The sequence below is a fragment of the Crocodylus porosus genome, unplaced genomic scaffold (assembly GCF_001723895.1).
Source record: "Crocodylus porosus isolate Cpor-Errol unplaced genomic scaffold, CroPor_comp1, whole genome shotgun sequence".
Taxonomy (NCBI): domain Eukaryota; kingdom Metazoa; phylum Chordata; order Crocodylia; family Crocodylidae; genus Crocodylus; species Crocodylus porosus.
Window position 1 is genome coordinate 37,930,000 of NW_017728914.1, and position 19,697 is coordinate 37,949,696.

Genomic DNA, 19,697 nt, shown 5'->3' on the forward strand with positions numbered 1-19,697 from the left:
AGCTGATTTCCTGCCCTTTGGGCAGGGGGCTGGACTCGATGATCTCCCGAGGTCCCTTCCAGCCCTAATGTCTATGAAATCTATGAAAGTCCAAATAAATAGCAAGAGTTTCAGAAGCAGGAAACTCATGAAAAAAATAATTGGGACTGCTGGGTCTCAAAGGGCTAAGGATAAGGACAATGCCGAGCACCTAAATGCATCAGTCTTGACCACAGAGGGTCTCTGCATCAGTCTTCACAGAGGGTGGTGGAGATCCGTGTTCTTCTTTTCTGGCAATAGGGAAAAAGTACTATTGGTGACCTGAATGTCAAAAGAGAAGCTGGACCACATTGAGAACTGAAAATACAGTAAGTCACCCAACCCAAACTGTGTAAATCCCACAGTGCTGAAGGAGCTGAAATATAGATTTACTGAGCTGCTTGCAAAAATATGCAGGCTCTCATTTAAAAACAGTCTCTGTGCTGAGAAAATTAGAAAGTAGCCAAATATTCTTCTACCTATATTTGAAAACAGTTGTCGCTGTTTGGCAGACTGATTGTAATGAAGATTAAAAACTGAATATAATAACCTAGGTAGACCATAGTGCAAAGGACAATGGTGCCTTACTAATCTGTTAGAAGTCTTGATGTTGTCAGCATAGTGCTAAATGAGAACTTGTTGACATAACTTTTGAGTCTTTCAGAAGACCTTTGAAAAGCCCTTTTACAAGATGCTACCAAAGAAAATAGTTTCATGGTTGGTCAGGTCAGAAGGGACCTGAGCAGATCATCAAGTCCGACCCCCTGCCATGGGCAGGAAGGAGTGCCGGGGTCAAACGACCCCAGTAAGCTGTCTATCTAGCCTCCTTTTGAAGGCCCCCAGGGTAGGAGCGAGCACCACTTCCCTTGGAAGTTGGTTGCGGATTCTAGCCACCCTGACTCTGAAGTAGTGCTTATAATCAGAAGCAAAATGTTATTATGGGAGAAATAAAGAAGAATTAATAGTTGGCGTTCATCATGCAAAAAATGAACAGCAGGGTTCCATAGTAGTTCCTGTGACATTTTATTCATGTGTTGATGATGTGGAAATGAGAGATTGTACAAAGAGATACCAAATTTTGGAGATCAGACTAGGCTGTTTAGGTAAGTAGAGACCAGAGGAGATCCAAGTTGGGCAAATTGGTGTAACATGATGGGAAACGATGCCTAGCTTCTGAATACTGCAAGGAAATAAACACGACCTGATCACAGACTTGACCTTGCAAGATCAACTTAAAAAGATACCATAACATTACCATAACTAAGACCTTTCCACAGTATCCAACAGCAAGCAGAATAGGAAACTCGATACTCGGTGCATAAAGAATAAGGTAGAGAATAATACAGAAAATATTATGCCATCTTATTGAGTGGAATATGGGATACTTTCAACAATACAGGTCACCTTATCTCGTAAAGATATTGCTGAATTGGGCGTAGATCTCAAAAGAAGGAGGAATGATTTGTGCCTGCTTAAAACTCTTGTATTAAGGGAGATTGAAAAGATGAGGACTGTTTAGTTTAGAAAGGAGATGAAGAGTACACACATAGTACAAATAAATAGAATGGTGCCTGGTCTACAGTGACTGTTTTCTCTACCTCCTCACACAAGAACAAGGAGACTTTGAATCAATTAAGTACTGACTAAGTTTAAGCCTGATAAAGGACATTTTTCACATTCATGATTTACTGTGGTACTCCTTGGCTTTGAGATCACTACATAGCAATAACTTGGCAAGGCACATTGGACATCAGTATGAATAACCAAATTATCCTGTCAATGTTTCTTAGGGTGTGGACATATGATGACTTGGAGCCCCTTTCAAAAGGGGAATGTTTCAGAAGGGCACAGCTGCTGATGCATTCTAAATGTTATGACTGAGCAAGCTGAGAATGATTCAGGTGCAGCAGACCCACTCCAACTTTAGCACTCCCTCCTCTCCTCCTAGGTGAAAGTTGGAGTAGATTCGTTGCATTTCTGGCCTTCCTCTGGCTTGACATTCTACCTTGATGACACTAGACTGTATTGCCTTGTTCTGCTGTTATCAGCTGGTTAAATTTTCATTTGTTTCAGTTTAGGGGGAGCAGTTTGCTTTTTTAAAGTCGGCATTTAAATGTGCATGTTTTCTTTAGCTTCCCAGTGTAAATCCTACTGTGTCTGCCTCTGGAAATGAAAGCACCTTCTCCAGTGCAGCAACAGGGACAGGACAGCTGGAGATGGACACTGGCCTTAAACCTGAGGCTGCAGATGGTAGAACTGAGGAGTCTGCAAAATCAGAGATACCACCAACCAGTAACACCAGTGAAACAAAGACTAACAGGGCATTGTGTCCAGAAACGACCCCCTCATCTGCCTTGCACTGGCTTGCTGATTTAGCAACCCAGAAAGCAAAAGAAGAAACAAAAGGTAAGTAAAAGATCTATCCCATAGCCTTTTGCAGAAAAGAGTTGCAGTATTACCTTGGTGAGAGTCCCAGCTTGTTAGATGGAAAAGGGCGTGCTCCTTCCTCTTCACTTCCCTCTTTGGATCCATTTTCTTTAGTAGGTTTAAAAGATGTGGAAAGCATCTCGAAATAACTTGCATGGAGGTGACCAAAGGGAGAGCATATAATTCCTAATCACATTTATCCCATCTTAGTCTGCTGTTAGCTGTATCTTTTCTGGAAGGCTTTGTTGCACTGGTATGTGATGTCAGGTCTAATTTAACATTTATTTCTGGTATCGGTTAAGTAGCTTATGGAAACTGCTAAAATTGATGTTAGCGTCCTGCATGGGAAATGAAGAGTGGAATTTCTAGTCACTTAAATGTTCAGGGCAGGTTTTAGGAAAAAAAAAAAACCTCGGAATATACAACATCATTTCAGAAATATTTGTTTTTCAGGACACACCTGCAATAAAGGTGGTTCAGGGTGGCCCCCATAAAGACTGTGCTTAGGTAGAGTGAAGGTGGTGTGGCATGCAACCTTTTTTCATCACTATGAGTGATGGAAAGATTTTGTTGTTCCTTCTTGTTGCTCACAAATGTTTTGCTAGCTCTAAAGGTCACATTCCCAGTAGTAGTCCCTACTGTCTGTAAAATCTGAAGACAGTAATCTTAAAAGCTTTCATGGTGAAGGATTCGGAACTAACTTGGAAGGTGAGTGGGTCAGTTGGGGAATTTGTTTCAAATAAGGTTGCAGTTCCTTGTAAATCAAATGTGTTTAAGTCAAAATTATCTTTTGTACTTCTCAAGGTCTTATCCCGCAATGATAACAGCCTGTTGGTAACACCTCCCTGAAATGTACAATGTATAAATGTGTAGGACAGTGTATAAGAGTGTTTCGTCCTGTATGCATAGATTCATAGATGCTAGGGTCAGAAGGGACCTCAACAGAGTGTAATACTATTCTTGAGTTGTAACATTTAGGTAAATGTTACGGGATAGTAACAGGATAGTAGCTGTGTTTATATTGGACACTTTGCTCAGACCTTTCCTCGTCGTGGTTCTTCATCTCACCCAGTTCTAATTCTTGCTTACAGAAGCAGGATCACTGCGGTCAGTGCTCAGTAAAGAATCCCACTCGCCCTTTGGATTGGATTCCTTCAATTCCAGTGCAAAGGTTTCCCCATTAACTCCAAAGCTGTTTAACAGCCTCCTGTTGGGCCCAGTTGCATCTAGCAACAAAACCGAAGGTTCAAGTCTCAGAGATTTGCTACATTCTGGACCAGGAAAACTGCCTCAGGTCCCATTAGACACAGGAATCCCATTTCCTCCAGTTTTCTCTGCAGCTTCAATGGTAAGTAGCATTGTCTTCCTGCAGATAGGTTATACTCTGAGGTAAAATTCTCAGTAATTTAACAGCTTTCTTTGCATTCTAACAGCATTGTTTCTGGGCACTTGGTATAAACAAAGGCACTCATTTGATGGTGAAAAAAGCTATAAAATAATTTGACACAATAGTTATTTATGGGGCTTAGTCCTTTGTTGTCATGAAAAAATTCTCCCTTTGGAGGGAAGTGGCCATTAGTTAGGCATAGTATTAACTCCGACTCTTAAATTCCTTTTTGGTAATCTGTGCTGCCATGGAAGCTCAGTTGAGAAGCAGTCTGATTTTTTGGAAAGTCCTGCTTAAGATTAGCCTGTAAGCTGTTGCTGGTTAAGGGGACCCAGCTGTGGAACAGATTTTCAGAGATTGGGTGAATGTGAAGTAAGACTATCCTTTTAAAAAAAGAAAAAGATATGCTGAAAAATTCTCCTTTGAAAATACCCATCATAAGAATGATACAACCACCACATGTGTCCTGCTTTAAAAAAAAAAAAAAAAGGAAGTAAAAAGAGGAACCCCAAGAATCCTTACCTTAAAAAACCCTAAGGCTTGCCCATGCTTAAAGTTGATTCTCATTTAAGGTAGGGTGTAAATTTAAAAGACAGTGGCTGTTACTGAGTACTTTCAAACATGAAACTCTTGTTCTGGAACAAGAATTCCTTGTTTAAATATAACTTAAGCCTCTTTAAGAAGTGGGCAAGCACTAACAGCATGAACAATCTATAACAAAAAGCCCTTCCCTAAATAGAATCGTTACCTTCAGAAGTGCCACGGTCCACTGACTCCACTAGGGACTTGGCTGTCTCTGCGAGTTTTTTGTTCTGTTTTTTAATTATGGAAGGTGTTCAGATTCTGGTAAGGGATGGTGTTAAACTGGTATGCCCCGCGGTGTGATCTGGTAAGAATAGCAAAAGCACCTTACTGGGTCAAACCAGTGGTCCATCTAGCCCAGTATCCTGTCTCTGACAGTGGCAGAAGTAGGTGATTTGGAGGGAGAGCGTTGAACCAGGCGTACCTGGTGTGAGTATTCCCCCTGTTCATTACCCTCCCGGCATCTGTTGTCATTGGTTTAGAGTAACACTGCCTTGCTCTGATGTTTAGAGCAAGACATTTGAACTCTCTGAACCAGGGCAGATGGGGTCTTAATAGTTTAACTTGTTTGGCACTGGCAAGAGGATTGGAACATACTACAAAGGGAAGCTTCGTTGTCACAGGAAAGTGAAACCAGTAGTTGTGACTCAGCTTTTAAGAGCTTCTGAAAATGTCATGGCCCTGAGAACATATATCCACAAACTAAAATGTAGATAACTGTGAAATGCCTTAAGGCAAAAGGAATTTCTTCTGTGGAAGGAAAGTCCTCACATTTATATTCCCTACCCTTCCTAGCAACGTGGCACAGTAAACCACAGGTTTTATCCTTTTTCTCCTTTCTCAGAACCTTGTCAGTTTTTGTTGCTGCTCCTTATCAAGATCAGTCACAAATTCATCAACAAAGATCCTTTGCTGCTTTTCTGACTCGAACGTTAGGGTCAGAACTTTGTAAAAGTCTGGATCACTAGCATTTGAAGAGGAGGCATGCATAAGGTGGTGAAGTTATGTGTATTGGGATTTTCTTTATTAAAATTTACCACTTCTGCAGCATTTGAGTTTCACTGAACTCATTTGACCTCCAGAATTTTAAGTGAATCAAACAATACGCCCAAATGACTTGCAGTGGAGCAGATAGCATCTTAGCAACTGGGCCACTGTCTTCTGTCTTAACTTGAGCACCATCAGTTTCTTAGCCACAAGCTCTTATTATACCTTTATTCCTGCTAGAAAGTACCATTTCTCACCAGAAGCAGTTTTATTGTTGAGGCACTTGTAGGCCATGATCAAAACCAGCTTTTAATCTTTTGTCGTTTAAACTAATGCTTGAGTATAAATCTCTCACTGTAAGGCATGTTTTTCAAGGCCTCGAAACACTTGTAGCTCTTCTCTTGAATCTCTTCCAAATTTTCAGTGTCCTTTCTGAGCTGTAGACAGCAGAACTGGGCACAGTATTAAGTAACAGTCTCTATTATGCTGCATACAGAGGTAATGCTGCCTTCCTATTCCTGTGTGATCTACTCCTGCTTATATATTCAAGGATTGCAGTCTCCCTTTTAACAGAAACCAAAACAACAAAAGCCAGAGATCCTAACTGGTCTGATTCTGTTTAGTGCATAAAAAGCATTTAAGGGAACCAGGAAAAAATGAACATTTCATAGCTTGATGGAAATAAAACCGATGGTGGTAGGAGGGAACAGCTTCTGATATTGTGATGTTGGTATTCATTTCTGAAGGCTTAGCAATTAATCTCGTTAGAATGCAGCAAGTTTTCCAAGCCTTAATTCTGTAGACCACTGGCGGCGGCAGCAGACATGCTGTTGTCAGTACCCCCTCCCAACTGTGTACTGACTTGTGTACAAGGTCTTGTGATAACAGTTACCATGGTTGAAATACAAGAGGGTGTTGGGGCAGATGCATATTGCCCTTATGTAAACTTCTGTGAAAACTGAACTTGGCCTGTATATTTGTGTCTTTAGGGAGCCAAAGGTAAAGCCAGTCTGCCCAACTTCCTAGATCATATCATTGCTTCTGTGGTGGAAAATAAGAAGACATCTGATGCTGCAAAGCGAACAAGCAACTTGGCTGACACTCAGAGAGAGGTGAAGGAAATGGTAATGGGACTGAATGTTCTGGATCCACACACTTCTCATTCCTGGCTCTGTGATGGAAGGCTCCTTTGCCTGCATGATCCCAGCAACAAAAACAACTGGAAGATCTTCAGGGAGTGTTGGAAACAGGGCCAGGTAAGTGAAAATGAATAGCCAGGTTGTAACACTGGAGCAGGTATTTTAGAGAATGAAAAAAAGCTTCCTCTATTCCTGCTCTGAATAGTCAATGGCAACATACAGTTCTGCGTGTAAAAAAAAAAAAAAATAAAAAAATAATAATAATAATAAAAAAAAAATTAAGGAAGGGAAAACTGAAGCTAATTTTGTGGCACTCCTATTTGCTGTATTTTAGAGAGACATTCCTTTCATTTAGGAGTGGATATAGTCTGTCTAGAAGTACAGCCAGATATAGTTACATATGGCTAGTGGATCTCGGGGTGGAGGGGGGTGTATATGGTGCTATATGATACTAGACTTTCTTGTAAAGACACCTGAAAATGGCTTGGAACTGAATTTTGATTTTCTGACTTTGCTAATTTGCTTGATGTAACGGGGATGTACTTTTATGCGAAAAGGAGCTGGTATCTGATGCCTTGCTTCTCTGGTGATGGCCAAGAATATCCAGCTCCCGAGAATGAGAGAGATGTAGTTAAATTTGTAGCAAATTTGGCTAATAATGTAACGAGCCACCTGCCTTTCTTTTCGTTAGCCCGTGCTAGTTTCTGGAGTCCATAAGAAGTTGAAGTCAGAGCTGTGGAAACCAGAGGCCTTCAGTCTGGAGTTTGGAGACCAGGATGTTGATCTGGTGAACTGCAGAAACTGTGCCATAATTTCAGATGTGAAAGTGCGTGACTTCTGGGATGGCTTTGAAATAATTTCTAGTAAGTGCAGATTCATGGTGGAACAGCACACCTCATTCCTCTTATAATCCCTGTCACAGATACCACAGGTTGTGTGTTCCAGTAGCTATCCCTCAAGGTGTAAAGCCACAGCTGCTCCTTGTAAGGCTCACTAGGGAGTGACTTCTGGGTGGAGAAATTGTGAAGAATGAGGCTAGGCCAAAAGTAGCTTAGTACAGTCAGACTGCTTTGGAGCAGAGAACTCTTATTACAACAGTATTCAAAATAAATAAGTAGATGGTCTATACCACATGAAATTGGTAGTCTGATCTTTTCTCTCTTCCCCCTCTGGTTGTATTCATGATAAAGCTGATTGGTTCTACATTTTGCTGTGATTGCAAGTCTTGCCACCTCCATGTTTTTATCCCCTGGTGACAACCTCCCAAAACCATGGTCATGCTGCAAAGAAAGCACTATTTGTAAGGATCAGTCTTGAGCAGGGGTGGGCAAAATCTGGCCCTCCATATCCCATCAGTCCCTGCAGTGGCAGCTCCTTCTGGCAGCTACTACCAGACCGATCCCTGCTTCCCAGGCACCTTTGCCCATCTGCCCCATACTCGCTGCCAGGCACACAAGCAGGACACGTGGCTGGGATGGGACTGCAGCCGGGAGCAAGATGGGCAGGTGGGGCTAGGGAGACCCCGGGGTCTGGTGGGGGCTGGGCCCTGGACAGAGCTGCGATCCACTGCCCACCTGCCATTGTAACAAGTGCAGGTTTCATGCACAGGGGCGTGCAGGGAGCAGATTTCAGCTCTGCTGTGGCCCCGTGCCATCCCTGGCTCAAGTTCCTGGCCTCGGAGCAGCTCCCTGCCCAGCTGTGCACCCTGACTGCATGGCTCCCAGCTGGTCTCCATGGAGAGTTGCACAGGCAGGGGTGGTGGGAAATGGAGTCTGGCTGCTGGCCGGATCTGCCACTTTGCCACCCTGGTCTTGAGGCTGACTGCTTCGGAGTACCAGAGGGGTGGAGCGGGTCATGGCATCTCATTCTAACAAGACACTTTCTGTGGTCTTGGGCCAGGGTCCTGGAAGACTTTGAAGATGGGTAGATTAGATTAAGCAATCAACTGAATGGTGGCCTTGCTCCGGGCTTCCCAGCTTCCGGACAGTTGGAGACTGCATGCCACGCGAGTCTGCAGGCCTGGCATCCCTCTGCCATGCAGGAGCCCAGCTCTCCCCCGACCCCCAAGTGGCTATGCACTCAGTGCAAGCAGCGGAAAGGAGTTGTTCCCTTTCTTTGCCACACGTGCAGCATGCGCAGTCCATGTGCCCTGGCTATGTGCACAGCATGAGTGGTATAGTCCCTCCCTAGTTGCCGGTGGGGGGGTGCGGGGGGATGTGCTGCTGAGCGTTGGGGCAAGGCTGGGGGAAGTAGGGAGTTCTTACTTGATTTTGGAGTCTTTAAAAGAATCCCCGGCTGCTGCTTCCATGGTGTGGTTGGAAAGGGGAGTGCAGCTGCATCACTCCACCCCTCTGGATCTGCCCCCGAGTGACATATAAATTGAATAAATAAGGAAGTGGGGTCAGGTTTGTTTTTGGTTTGTTCATTGTTGGTGTTTTTTAAGTCTCTCTTACATTTGAGGCAAGATAGTAATTGGCCATAGTCAGTATTATCATAAGACATCTAGAAGGATAAATATGTAAAATCTCTCACCTATGGGCAAAAAAGGTAATTTGTCAGTGCTAAAGGCATGCTGTGCCATGGCTTGGCCTGAGCTCTGACTGGTAGGTCGGGTCCAGGATATAAGTAAAAGACAGACGTTTTGAAGTTGCTGTCAGCTAGTGTCTTGGATACTTCCTTGGGGAGGTCTGACAAATGAGCAGGATTTTGCAATGTCTTATAGATCCAAAGATGACTACTCGAGGCACCTGTAGTATATTGCCAAGCAGGCTAACAGCATACTGGGCGCATTAGTAGGAGCATTGCCAGCAGATGGAGGGGAGTGATTCTTCCCCTCTATTTGGCACTGAGGAGGCCACATCCGGAGTCCGGTGTCCAGTTTTGCCTGTCCCCTCCCCCTTGCAGAAAGGATGTTGACACATTGGAGAGAGTCCCCGTGGAAAGCAATGAAAATGGTTGTGGGGCTGGAGGACATGACTGGTGAGGAGAGGCTGAGGGAACTGGGCTGGTTTAGTCTGGAGAAGAGAGAGAGGGATTGAACAGCAGCCTCACCTCCCTGCAGGGGGGCTGCAAAGAGGATGGAGCTGGGCTGTCCTCAGTGGGGGCAGATGACAGGACAAGGAGCAATGGGCTCAAGTTGCAGCAGGGAAAGTTTAGGTTCAATATTAGGAAAAACTTTCTCATGAGGGTAGAACAGGCTACCCAGAGAGGTGGTAGAATCTCTATCCTTGGAGGTTTTAAGACCTTAGTAGAAAAAGCCTTGGCTGGGATGATGTAGTTGGGGCTGGTCCTGCTTTGAGCAGGGGGTTAAACTAGATGTGACCTCCTGAGGTCCCTTCCAGGCCTCATTGTCTATGATTTTGGGGTTAGATGAGTGGAGGGGAGTTGGCACATGGCCAGCCCTTGGTTGTAGCTGTATGCTGGTGCAGTCTGGCCCATGCAGCTCCCTAAGGGTCCAGAAAATTGAAATCAGGGGAGCAGTGGCAGCATTAATTATCACTCCCCTGTTGCCAGATTTCCAGACCTTGGGGAGCCCCACTGGCTGGATGACACAGCTCTGTAAGCCAGGTCTGTCTGAGCCACCCCTGTTTTAGTTAAACTAGTCAGCATCACGTATGAAGAAAATAAATGGGCTAGGCTTCATTCCTGAGTCAAATTAGGTACGAGTAAAAGTCAGTTGTGAGCATTGCCGTCTAAATGTCCTGCTCTGCTCTGCACCACATTTGGTAAATGAGAGGCTGTGCATGGTGGATGTCTTCTGGAGGTTGTGTGCATGTCCCCCACCCTGTGGACTGCAATTTCAGCAGTGCATTACCAGTCCCTTGCGTTGACCACAGTGGATTTCATCGTGTTTTAGAAGCAGTCCAGGCTGGCAAAAACAATATAGGATGAGATTTTTTCATAAGCATTGGGCATTGGCTTAACTGCCTTCTATAGGAATGAATGGTAAAATTCTGTGATGTCAGTAGAAGTGGTCAGGCGGTGGGTTCTGGAACGCTCCTCCTTTCGCCCCACAGAAGTGCTGCAGACATTTGGCAACTTGTGGGAATCTCCTTTAGACTCTGCTGTGGGTCCTGTTTTGACTAGTAAAATTCATTTGTACTATGGGCCAGGGAGCAGCGTGCACTGTGCTGGGCAGTGTACAAAGTCACCGTCACAAGAAGTTTGCTATGGAGATGAGACCGAGAGGGTGGGAAGAGGTGCAGCATGCAGAGTGAAATGTGTTTCATCTTGCAGAACGCCTGAGGTCAGAAGATGGACAGCCAATGGTACTGAAGTTAAAGGACTGGCCTCCAGGGGAGGATTTTAGAGACATGATGCCTACAAGGTAAGGAATCTGGAGCAACAGCACTAACAGGGGATCCTGACTGCTTTACAAGCAGGACCGTTCTGTTGGTGTTGTATTGTTCTTTGTGTGCTCTTCCTTCCCTGTGACCTGAAAGGGTCTTTGCTCTCTTCTCTTCCTGTGTAGGTTTGAGGATTTGATGGAGAATCTTCCTCTCCCAGAGTATACCAAGAGGGACGGCAGGTTAAATCTGGCCTCTAGGCTGCCAAGCTACTTTGTACGTCCTGATCTGGGCCCAAAAATGTACAATGCCTATGGTATGTAGGAACAGAGCTGGAGATGAGCTTGTGGCTGTGCTTTATTTCATTTTGTATATCCTCAGAACTGGAATTTGTATGGCAAGAAAGCATTAGCTAAGTCTGAGAACTTACCCTAGAGGAGGTTGAGTCATCTTACTGGATCAACACTAAGAGATCTCCACGTGCTGCTTTTTCCTCCATGAATGCATGTACACGTACACACCAGTAAACTTAAAACCTCCCTATAAATTATTACCATAGTGTACTTTATATTCTCTAGTGTATGTTATATGAATACATGTTATATTATAGTATATATTACATTATAATATAAAATATATTTAGCTGTTTTCCATGACTGAGTTAAAGCAGTTTTGGTGACCTCAGACTGAAAGACAGATTGCACCCTACTATTAGACTTAAGTATATATTTTTAGCCTTGTAAGATAAATTGTGCGTGCAGCAGGTTGGATATCAATGGAGGGAAATGTGCCAGAGCGTGTGCCCTGATGAATAAGCATTGTGAAATTTACAGATGACAATTTGTGCAGGGATTAAAAGCAATTAGCATTTAATGATTATTTTTCAAAACATCCAAAACAATTGGCGCACACGTGCTTTGTGGATGTAATCATTCTAAAATATGAAGTTATTTTCACTGCATCTGATGGACAGAAGTAGAATGGAACAATTTGAAGTTATAACAGCTTGAATCATGATAGGAAAGGGGGGGGGCGGTGGATGCTGGTTGTTTTTAACCAGTTATTTAAAGTAGGTTGAGGCCTCAAACACTTCACTTAGTTGTTGCTTTAAAGGAAAAAAACAGTTTGGATCGCTCTTAATGTTGCAAAACCGTTTTAAGCTGGTGACCCTGCAAATGGTGTCTCCACTGCAGGTGTGTGGAAGGAAATTGTTCTTATAATTGAAGGGTGAACTGTAGAAATGTTGCTTAAAAACTAAACTTTGTAAAATCTTTTTTAGTTGACCCAGCTTCCTTTGGGATGTCAGTTTATAAAATATGTGCTTAAATCTACCCTGGTCACTGAATTAGAATTCAGGAATTGCTGCATGAAATTCTGTGCCTGCCAAGCCAGTGAGACTTCTGGCTTTAAAAATGTGAAACCCCTGTGAGGTTCTGAGAAATCAGTTTGTTTACTAGAGACATCACAAGTATTATACAATAGGGGGATGAAAATGGGATTATGATTAATGCGGTTCTTTCAAGTCTTTTGTTTCTGGTGCTTTAATTTAGGCAGGTAGCAGAACCAACTTCTGCAAGCTGTATGTTAAGGCAACAGTTGCCTTAAATGTGTAGTTAACACCTTGATGTGACAGGCTTTAGACAGCAAGAAATCATAGTCCTTGCCCCAAAGAGCATGTAGTTTAGTCAGACAATGTACTAGATGTAGGAAATGATGCAACAAAAAAGCAGTGAATACTAGTGAAAGCTAACTTGTTTTGTGTGCTTCCAGTTTTTTTGTACCATCTTATGTGCATGGGGAATGGACAGACAATGAGCACGTTTTTGTTTAAACTTTTTCTTCTTTTAAAAATCAGAATTTGTAGGACTTCTGTATAATATGTTGCCTTCCAGAAGTAAAAATTTTAATACTTCAGTGTTGTATCTGACTGTTAAAAAGTGTTGTCACCAAAGGGACAGCCCCTTTATTTTGCCATCTGTTAAATGTAAAAGGCAAAAATGCCTTAAATGTCTTTCATCAAAAAAGCAAACATTCAGTACCTTGCTCGATGTGCTTACAGGCATGTCAAAGTAAAAGAAGGGATTAGGAAAAAATATTTCATCACTGTATGTTGCAACAGTAATGAACACAAAGTACTACTTCAGATTTCTTTGCATTCATAATGTTTTTCAGTTTAGAAAAGCTAGGAAGCTGTAGCTCAGGTCTCTAAATATGTAGCTTTGATTTTGTACACCGTTTCAGGGATGATGGGAGAAACCAAAAGTAAACGTGCATTAGGAAGCCCCTGTTCTTGCAAAAAGAGCTTTGTTTGTTCTTTTCACAGGAACTTGGATCTTGTCCATCTTACAGTGCTGGTCTTTCACACTGTCCTTTTTCTTAGGGTTGATAACTGCGGAAGACAGACGTGTTGGTACAACCAACTTACACTTGGATGTGTCTGATGCCGTTAATGTCATGGTGTATGTTGGGATCCCCATTGGCGAAGGGTCCCATGATGATGGTAATGTTTTGGAAACGTTTTACTGTCCTATGAAAACTGTGCCGTGGAGAGAGGAATGTGTTATGTGGGCTTCCAAGTTTCTTTAAAGAGTCTTGCAACTTTGGCCAGATGCAACAAGTCACCTTGGAAATGTAGGCCGTATCTTCAGTGAACATTCACAAGTATAGAAAGTAATCTGTTCTAAAGTAGTGCCTTTTCCACTAATAGTTCAGAATGTTCTGTGAAAGCAGTGGCAGTTTTGTGGGGGAATTAAGAAGAGAACTGAATGGGAGGGGAAGGAAACCATTGTACCAGTTTTCAAATATTTGAGAAATAAGGATTGGCTGGATTTGAATGTTTTATGACCGAGTTTTTACACTGCATCCCAGTCAGTTAGTGACTGCTATGAGTCCAAAGATTATGATGTTAATTTCTGTTTACGTATTGGATATAAAAGGTATGTGATTGTACTCAACTTTTTGTGGGGATCTTCTTTGCAGAGGTGCTGAAAACTATTGATGAAGGAGATGCTGATGATGTAACAAAGCAGCGAATCCACGAAGGGAAGGAAAAGCCTGGAGCTCTGTGGCACATCTATGCCGCCAAGGATGCTGAGAAGATCCGTGAACTTCTGCGGAAGGTATACCGATGACAAAGAAGGCTTGTGTCTTACTGTTGTCCAAGAAAGGTTCATCTATAGGGACTTGGAGGATTCAGGTTGAATCTTGTGCAGCTGATGTTCCTTACCACAAAAATATTCACCTGCAGAAATTACAACCACTCTGTGAATGTGACTGAATGGAATTGTGTGTATGGCTAGTCGTAGGATCATAGGAAAGGAGGACTGGAAGGGATCTCATAGGGGCATCTAGGTCAGCCCTCTGCTTAAGGCAGGATCATCCCTGACTAAACCATAACAGTCAAGTGCTGATCTAACCTGATTTTTGAAAATTTCCAGTAACGGAGATTCCACAACTTCTGTAGGTAGCTTGTTCCAGTGCTTGGTGACCCTCATAGTCAGAAAATTTCTCTAACTTCCAACGTAAACTTCCTTTGCTGCATTTTGAGGCCATTGCTCTTAGTCCTGTCCCCTGTAGCCACAAAGAAAAGCCTGTCTCCGTCCTTGAGAAGACTGAGTTTCTGAGCATGGAGATAATATAAATGATTAGCCCATGTTAGGATCTCAAGGATAGATATGGAAGGGATAATTATTAGTACAGATGCCATTGCCTGGAAACACTTTATAGTCTGTGCTGCTAGTATTTCTCATTGTAGCAGCTTAAAGTCATATTTGTCCATGTCAGGGTTGGCTCAGAATGCTACGTGAGATGGGAGAAGTACTGAACCTTGCTATCTGTGGATGTGTTTTGTATTTTTGCATTAGGTTGGAGAAGAACAAGGTCAAGAAAATCCCCCAGATCATGACCCAATTCATGACCAAAGTTGGTACTTGGACCAGACCCTGCGTAAGCGTCTTTATGATGAATATGGTGTACAAGGCTGGGCAATAGTACAGTTCCTAGGAGATGCAGTGTTCATTCCCGCAGGTGCACCCCACCAGGTAAGCATAGTGTCACAGATGATAAAGAACGTTACAGCCAAGTTTGTTTCATCTCCCAAAAGCACCCTGAAATATGACCACTGACTTGAGCCCTTGGGTTTTGGAGAACAGTTGCTACAGAAATCTGTTTGTAACATTTTTATCAGTGTGATGCTTGAGTACAATTTAAACAACTGAATAAGTAAGCATAGTGGCACCACGGGAGCAGGTGTGTAACTAAATAACTGGGAGAAAATTAAGAAAATGAACACTTAGACTGAATATTAGGAAAAGCTTCCTGACATTGAGATTTCCTTAGGCTCTGGACCAGACTCCCAGTGGAAGTGGTAGAGGCTCCATCACTGTAGTCATCTGACGCTATGGTCAGCAAAATACCAGAGAATCTTCTGTAGCGAGCAGTCCTGCATCTATAGGGAGAGAGGTTGGCTGTCGCTCAGTAGAATGTTTGCACTTCTGACATGAAACTAATTCTGTGAATTGTTCTGCGTCTCTGGGTAGCTTCAGTCTCTGGTAGCTAGGTGAGCAGGAACCTACAGTACATGGAATTCTTCTGTATTAATTCTATATTGGGTCATTCAGCTTTGCTGTATCTAACATCCACTGCTATAATGTTTTGGGGTTTTTTAGGTTCATAATCTGTACAGCTGTATTAAAGTGGCAGAAGATTTTGTATCTCCAGAACATGTAAAGCACTGCTTCCGCCTGACTCAAGAGTTCAGACATTTGTCTAACACTCACACGAACCATGAAGATAAGCTGCAGGTAATTGTCAGTCCATCTTGGTGGAAACATTTCTGTGCTGACTGGTGGCTTGAAGTCTTTAAAAGAAATGTCATTACTAGTCTGAATAGGCCTGATTTTGTCTGAGCAACACTGTTTAGGATTTTTCCCCATTGGTGGCCAGAATGGGTGGTGATAATGATTTTGTGTATATATGACAAAGGAACTAACTTGTATGAGTTAGTCTTTAGACTATCAGCTAGAAAGGATGTTGAAGAGATTGTGTGAGCACGTGTGCTTTAGGATGAAGCTATGGCAAATAATTAGGCAACTAGCCAGGGTAAAGGTACTAAGAGACTAATGAACTGAAGAGATGTCCGTTCCTTGTTGCTCTGCATTTTTTTCTCTGCATTGGAAAAATGTTTAAGCCTCTTGTTCTGTGCTGTAGTGAGAGCAGCAATTAGAAATAAGACGGACATCTATAACAAATGGAAAAAAGGAAATAAAAACCATAAATTAGAAATTAAGTATAGAAAATTGATAAGGGAAGCCAAAAGTCTTGGGAAAGATCCATGGCTGGCAGGGCATAGGACACTTGAAGTATGAGAAGCCGAAGAACAAAAGAAGCCTTGGTGCTAGACAGTAAAACTGATGCAGGAAAGGTTTAATGTTCCATAAATGTTTGCTACAAATGTTGAAAGATGTGGGATGGCATGTTCTTATAGCATATGCCTGAAGAAGTAAGCTCCAGTGCATTACTCCAGTTACTAAGGAGGATTCAAAACATCGTCTACTAAGATGAAGAATTTTTAAATTGGTAGCCCAAGAAATGTGCGAATGAGCTGCTAAGAAGGTCTCTGGCCCAGTGACAGAGAACATTAATAATATTTTGGAACACAAAGGACATTTCAGAGGGAAGGAAGAGTAATAATATTGTGGCAATGTTTAAATGGGGCAAGTAGTGTGAGTGGTATTTTAAGAGATGAAGAATTAAGGCCTAGCAATACAAGACAGTACAATTGCAGAAGGCAGACCTAATGCCCAGCTTTAAGAAAGGAAAGGAGGAGGATTTGGGAAACTACAGCTCAGTCAGCCTTACCTCAGTCCCTAGAGAAATCATGAAGCAGGTCCTCAAGGAATCTATTTCTAAGCACTTGGAAGATAAGTTGATTAGGAACAGCCAGCATGGATTCACCAAGGGCAAGTCATGACGGACCAACCCGGTTGCCCTCTATGATGAGATGACTGGCTCTGTGTGGGAAGCAGTGGACATAATATACCTTGACTTTAGCAAGGCTTTTAATACAGTCTCCCACAACATTCTCACAATCAAGCTAAGGAAGTATGGGTTGGATGAACGAACTGTAAGGTGCATAGAAAACTGGCTGGGTTGTTGGACTCCAAAGTAGTAATTGGTGGCTTGATGTCTAGTTGGCAGCTGGTATCAAGTGGAGTGCCCAGGGGTTGGTCCTTGAGCTGGTTTTGTTCAATGTCTTCATCAACACTTTGTAAGGTGGGATGGAGTGCACACTCGGCGAGTTTGAAGATGACACCAAGCTGTGGGAAGTAGTAGATACACTGGAGGGTAGGGTTAGTATTCAGAGAGACCTTGACAAATTGGAGAATTGGGCCAAAAGAAGTCTCATGAGGTTCAACAAGGACAAGTGCAAAGTCCTGCACTAGGGAGGTACACGCTGGGGAATGACTGGCTAAGCAGCAGCTCTGCAGAAAAGGACCTGGGGGATGACGGGGGACAAGAAGCTGAACAGGAGCCAGCAGTGTGCCCTTGCTGCCAAGAAGGCTACCAGCATCCTGGGCTGCATTGGGAGGAGCGTTGCCAGCAGATGGTGGGGTGGGAAGTGATTCTTCCCCTCTATTCAGCACTGGGGAGGCCACATCTGGAGTCCTGTGTCCAGTTGCGGTCCCCCCACCACAGAAAAGATGTGGACAAATAGAGCCCAGTGGAGGGCAGTGAAAATGGTTTGGTGGCTGGGGCACAGACTGGTGAGGAGAGGCTGAGGGAACTGGGCTGATTTAGTCCAGAGAAGAGAAGACTGAGGGGGATTTGATAGCAGCCTTCAGCTCCCTGCCAGGGGGGCTGCAAAAAGGATGGAGCTGGGCTGTTCTCAGTGGGGGCAGATGACAGAATAAGGCAGCAAGGCAAATTGAGGTTAGATATTAGGAGAAACTTTCTCACTAGGAGGGTGGTGAAACGCTGGAACCAGGTTACCCAGAGGGGTGGTGGAGCCTCCGTCCATGGAGGTTTTCAAAACCCAGGTAGACAAAGCCTTGGCTGGGATGATGTAGCTGGGGCTGGTCCTGCTTTGAGCTGGGAGATGGACTAGACGTGACCTCCAGAGGTCCCTTCCAGCCCTCCTTTTCTGCAGTTTCTGAGACCAATATCCTTTGGTCAATGACCAACTCTTTTGCGCGATTATCTTCCAGTGGCTATAGAGCCAATTGCCAGAGTTTACTTCCACAGCTTTAAACAAGCAGAGCTAGTTAATTTCTTGTTAAACTGAAGATGCTGCTCATTGTTTAATTGTATGTGTTGATTTTTGTGGGGGCTGTTTGTTTTTTTGTTTTAGGTGAAGAACATTATCTACCATGCAGTAAAAGATGCTGTTGGCACACTGAAGGCTCACGAATCCAAACTGGCTAGGTCTTAGGAGTTGCTAATTCTGAATCCCCTGTGAAGTAAGCCTTTGCTCACAGTACATACAGGGACTGCACTTGACTGCCTCTGCGGGAGCAGAAGCCTCTCACTAAGAGCTAGTGTGGTCAGTATTACACACTCTTCAGCCACTGTTTTCTACGCTGCCTCAACACTGAAGGTCTAATGGGAAGTTGCGCTGTTACCTGCAGAATTCCTGTCTGATGAAAGGTGCCGTTTCCCTTTCCTGTGGCCTTCTGCGAATTGGAATTGCATGGAAACCACATGGTGTTCCTGCATATTATAATTAGAAATGGTATAAGAGTGTGACTTTTTTTTTCCTCATGCCTAGTTAGTCTCCAAGAAATTAGAAGGAATGTGCTGGAGGTGGGGTATCCTGTTGCAAACTTAAGTAGATAGCTGCTGCAGAAGTGTGACCAACAGGAGCCCAACTGCAGAAACATACATGCTAATCCTTCCTAGTGTGATTGATACAGGCCAAGGAAAAGGGATAAAGCTGTTCTCCACACTCCCCTTCTTGTAGCCGTTTATACACTGTAGAACTGCAGAAATACAGGGAGAACCCACTGCTTTTCCCAGGAGGCTCCAGAATTAGGAGAATTGTGTATTTAGTGAAAAACTAGGTTTGTAGTGAAACAGTTAATATTTCATGAAAGTAGATATTTTTAGTATTTTTTAAATACCACAACTGTTCCTGGATTTGCAAGGAAAGGCACATTACATTTAGTCTTCCTTTCAATAAAATCAGTAAATGATTTGTAGAAATCAGTCCAAAATAGCACAAAATCAGCCAAAGGAGAGCTAAAAGAAATTGACCCTCCCCTTCCAGTTTCCTCAAAATGAGAAGTAAAAAGGGGCATGAACTTTGTTTTGACTTGGAGATGTTGTGCATCTCCTCCTGCACTGGTAATGCCAGGCAATAGTTCACCCGGTGCTGGTGCTAGCTCGGGGCTTCTATCCTTTCCAGAAGTGAAGGAAAACTAATTTTCAGATATCAGCTTTGTCCAGAACTATTTTAAGTAAAATGTTCCTGCTTGATAGAACTGTATTCAGAATTAACTAAATGTCAGCATTGATGCGGTGGATTTCATTGTCCGGGTACATGGGGAAATGTATCTACCTTATATCCAGCTGTACTGTAGTGCCACCTGCAGGCCTGTTAATATGTTCACGGTTATTTCATTTTTTTTTTTTTTTTTTTTTTTTTTTTTTTTTTTTTTTTTTTAAATAATAGTCCTTTACTATAGACTCCTAGCCTGCTCCCTTCCTGCCTCGGCTCCGTGCAGCCTGCCAGGGCGCGATGGCCCCGGGACGCCAGCCCCTGAACCAGGCCAAGAGGCGGCAGCTCCAGCCAGCCCAGCTGCCCCGGTGGCATGCTCAGCTTGGCACAGCCACTGCCTAGGCACCAGCTCCTCAGAGCGCTGTAGGACAAGTGGC

The 19,697-nt window shown here is 43.4% G+C and overlaps 1 protein-coding gene across 2 annotated transcripts in view; it reads left to right on the forward strand.

Moving 5' to 3' along the window:
* KDM3B (lysine demethylase 3B) overlaps positions 1–19,450 on the forward strand; it is a 47,645-nt gene extending 28,195 nt beyond the window's left edge. For both annotated transcript variants that reach the window (XM_019535370.1, XM_019535371.1), the window contains 11 exons: positions 2,151–2,424; positions 3,537–3,793; positions 6,391–6,657; positions 7,232–7,403; positions 10,777–10,867; positions 11,012–11,142; positions 13,207–13,326; positions 13,806–13,945; positions 14,690–14,866; positions 15,494–15,628; positions 18,175–19,450. In XM_019535370.1, coding sequence (XP_019390915.1) covers positions 2,151–2,424; positions 3,537–3,793; positions 6,391–6,657; positions 7,232–7,403; positions 10,777–10,867; positions 11,012–11,142; positions 13,207–13,326; positions 13,806–13,945; positions 14,690–14,866; positions 15,494–15,628; positions 18,175–18,255 — 1,845 coding nt within the window. In that variant the 3' untranslated portion in view covers positions 18,256–19,450. The remainder of the gene's footprint in view (positions 1–2,150; positions 2,425–3,536; positions 3,794–6,390; positions 6,658–7,231; positions 7,404–10,776; positions 10,868–11,011; positions 11,143–13,206; positions 13,327–13,805; positions 13,946–14,689; positions 14,867–15,493; positions 15,629–18,174) is intronic.
* Positions 19,451–19,697: the final 247 nt, after the last annotated feature.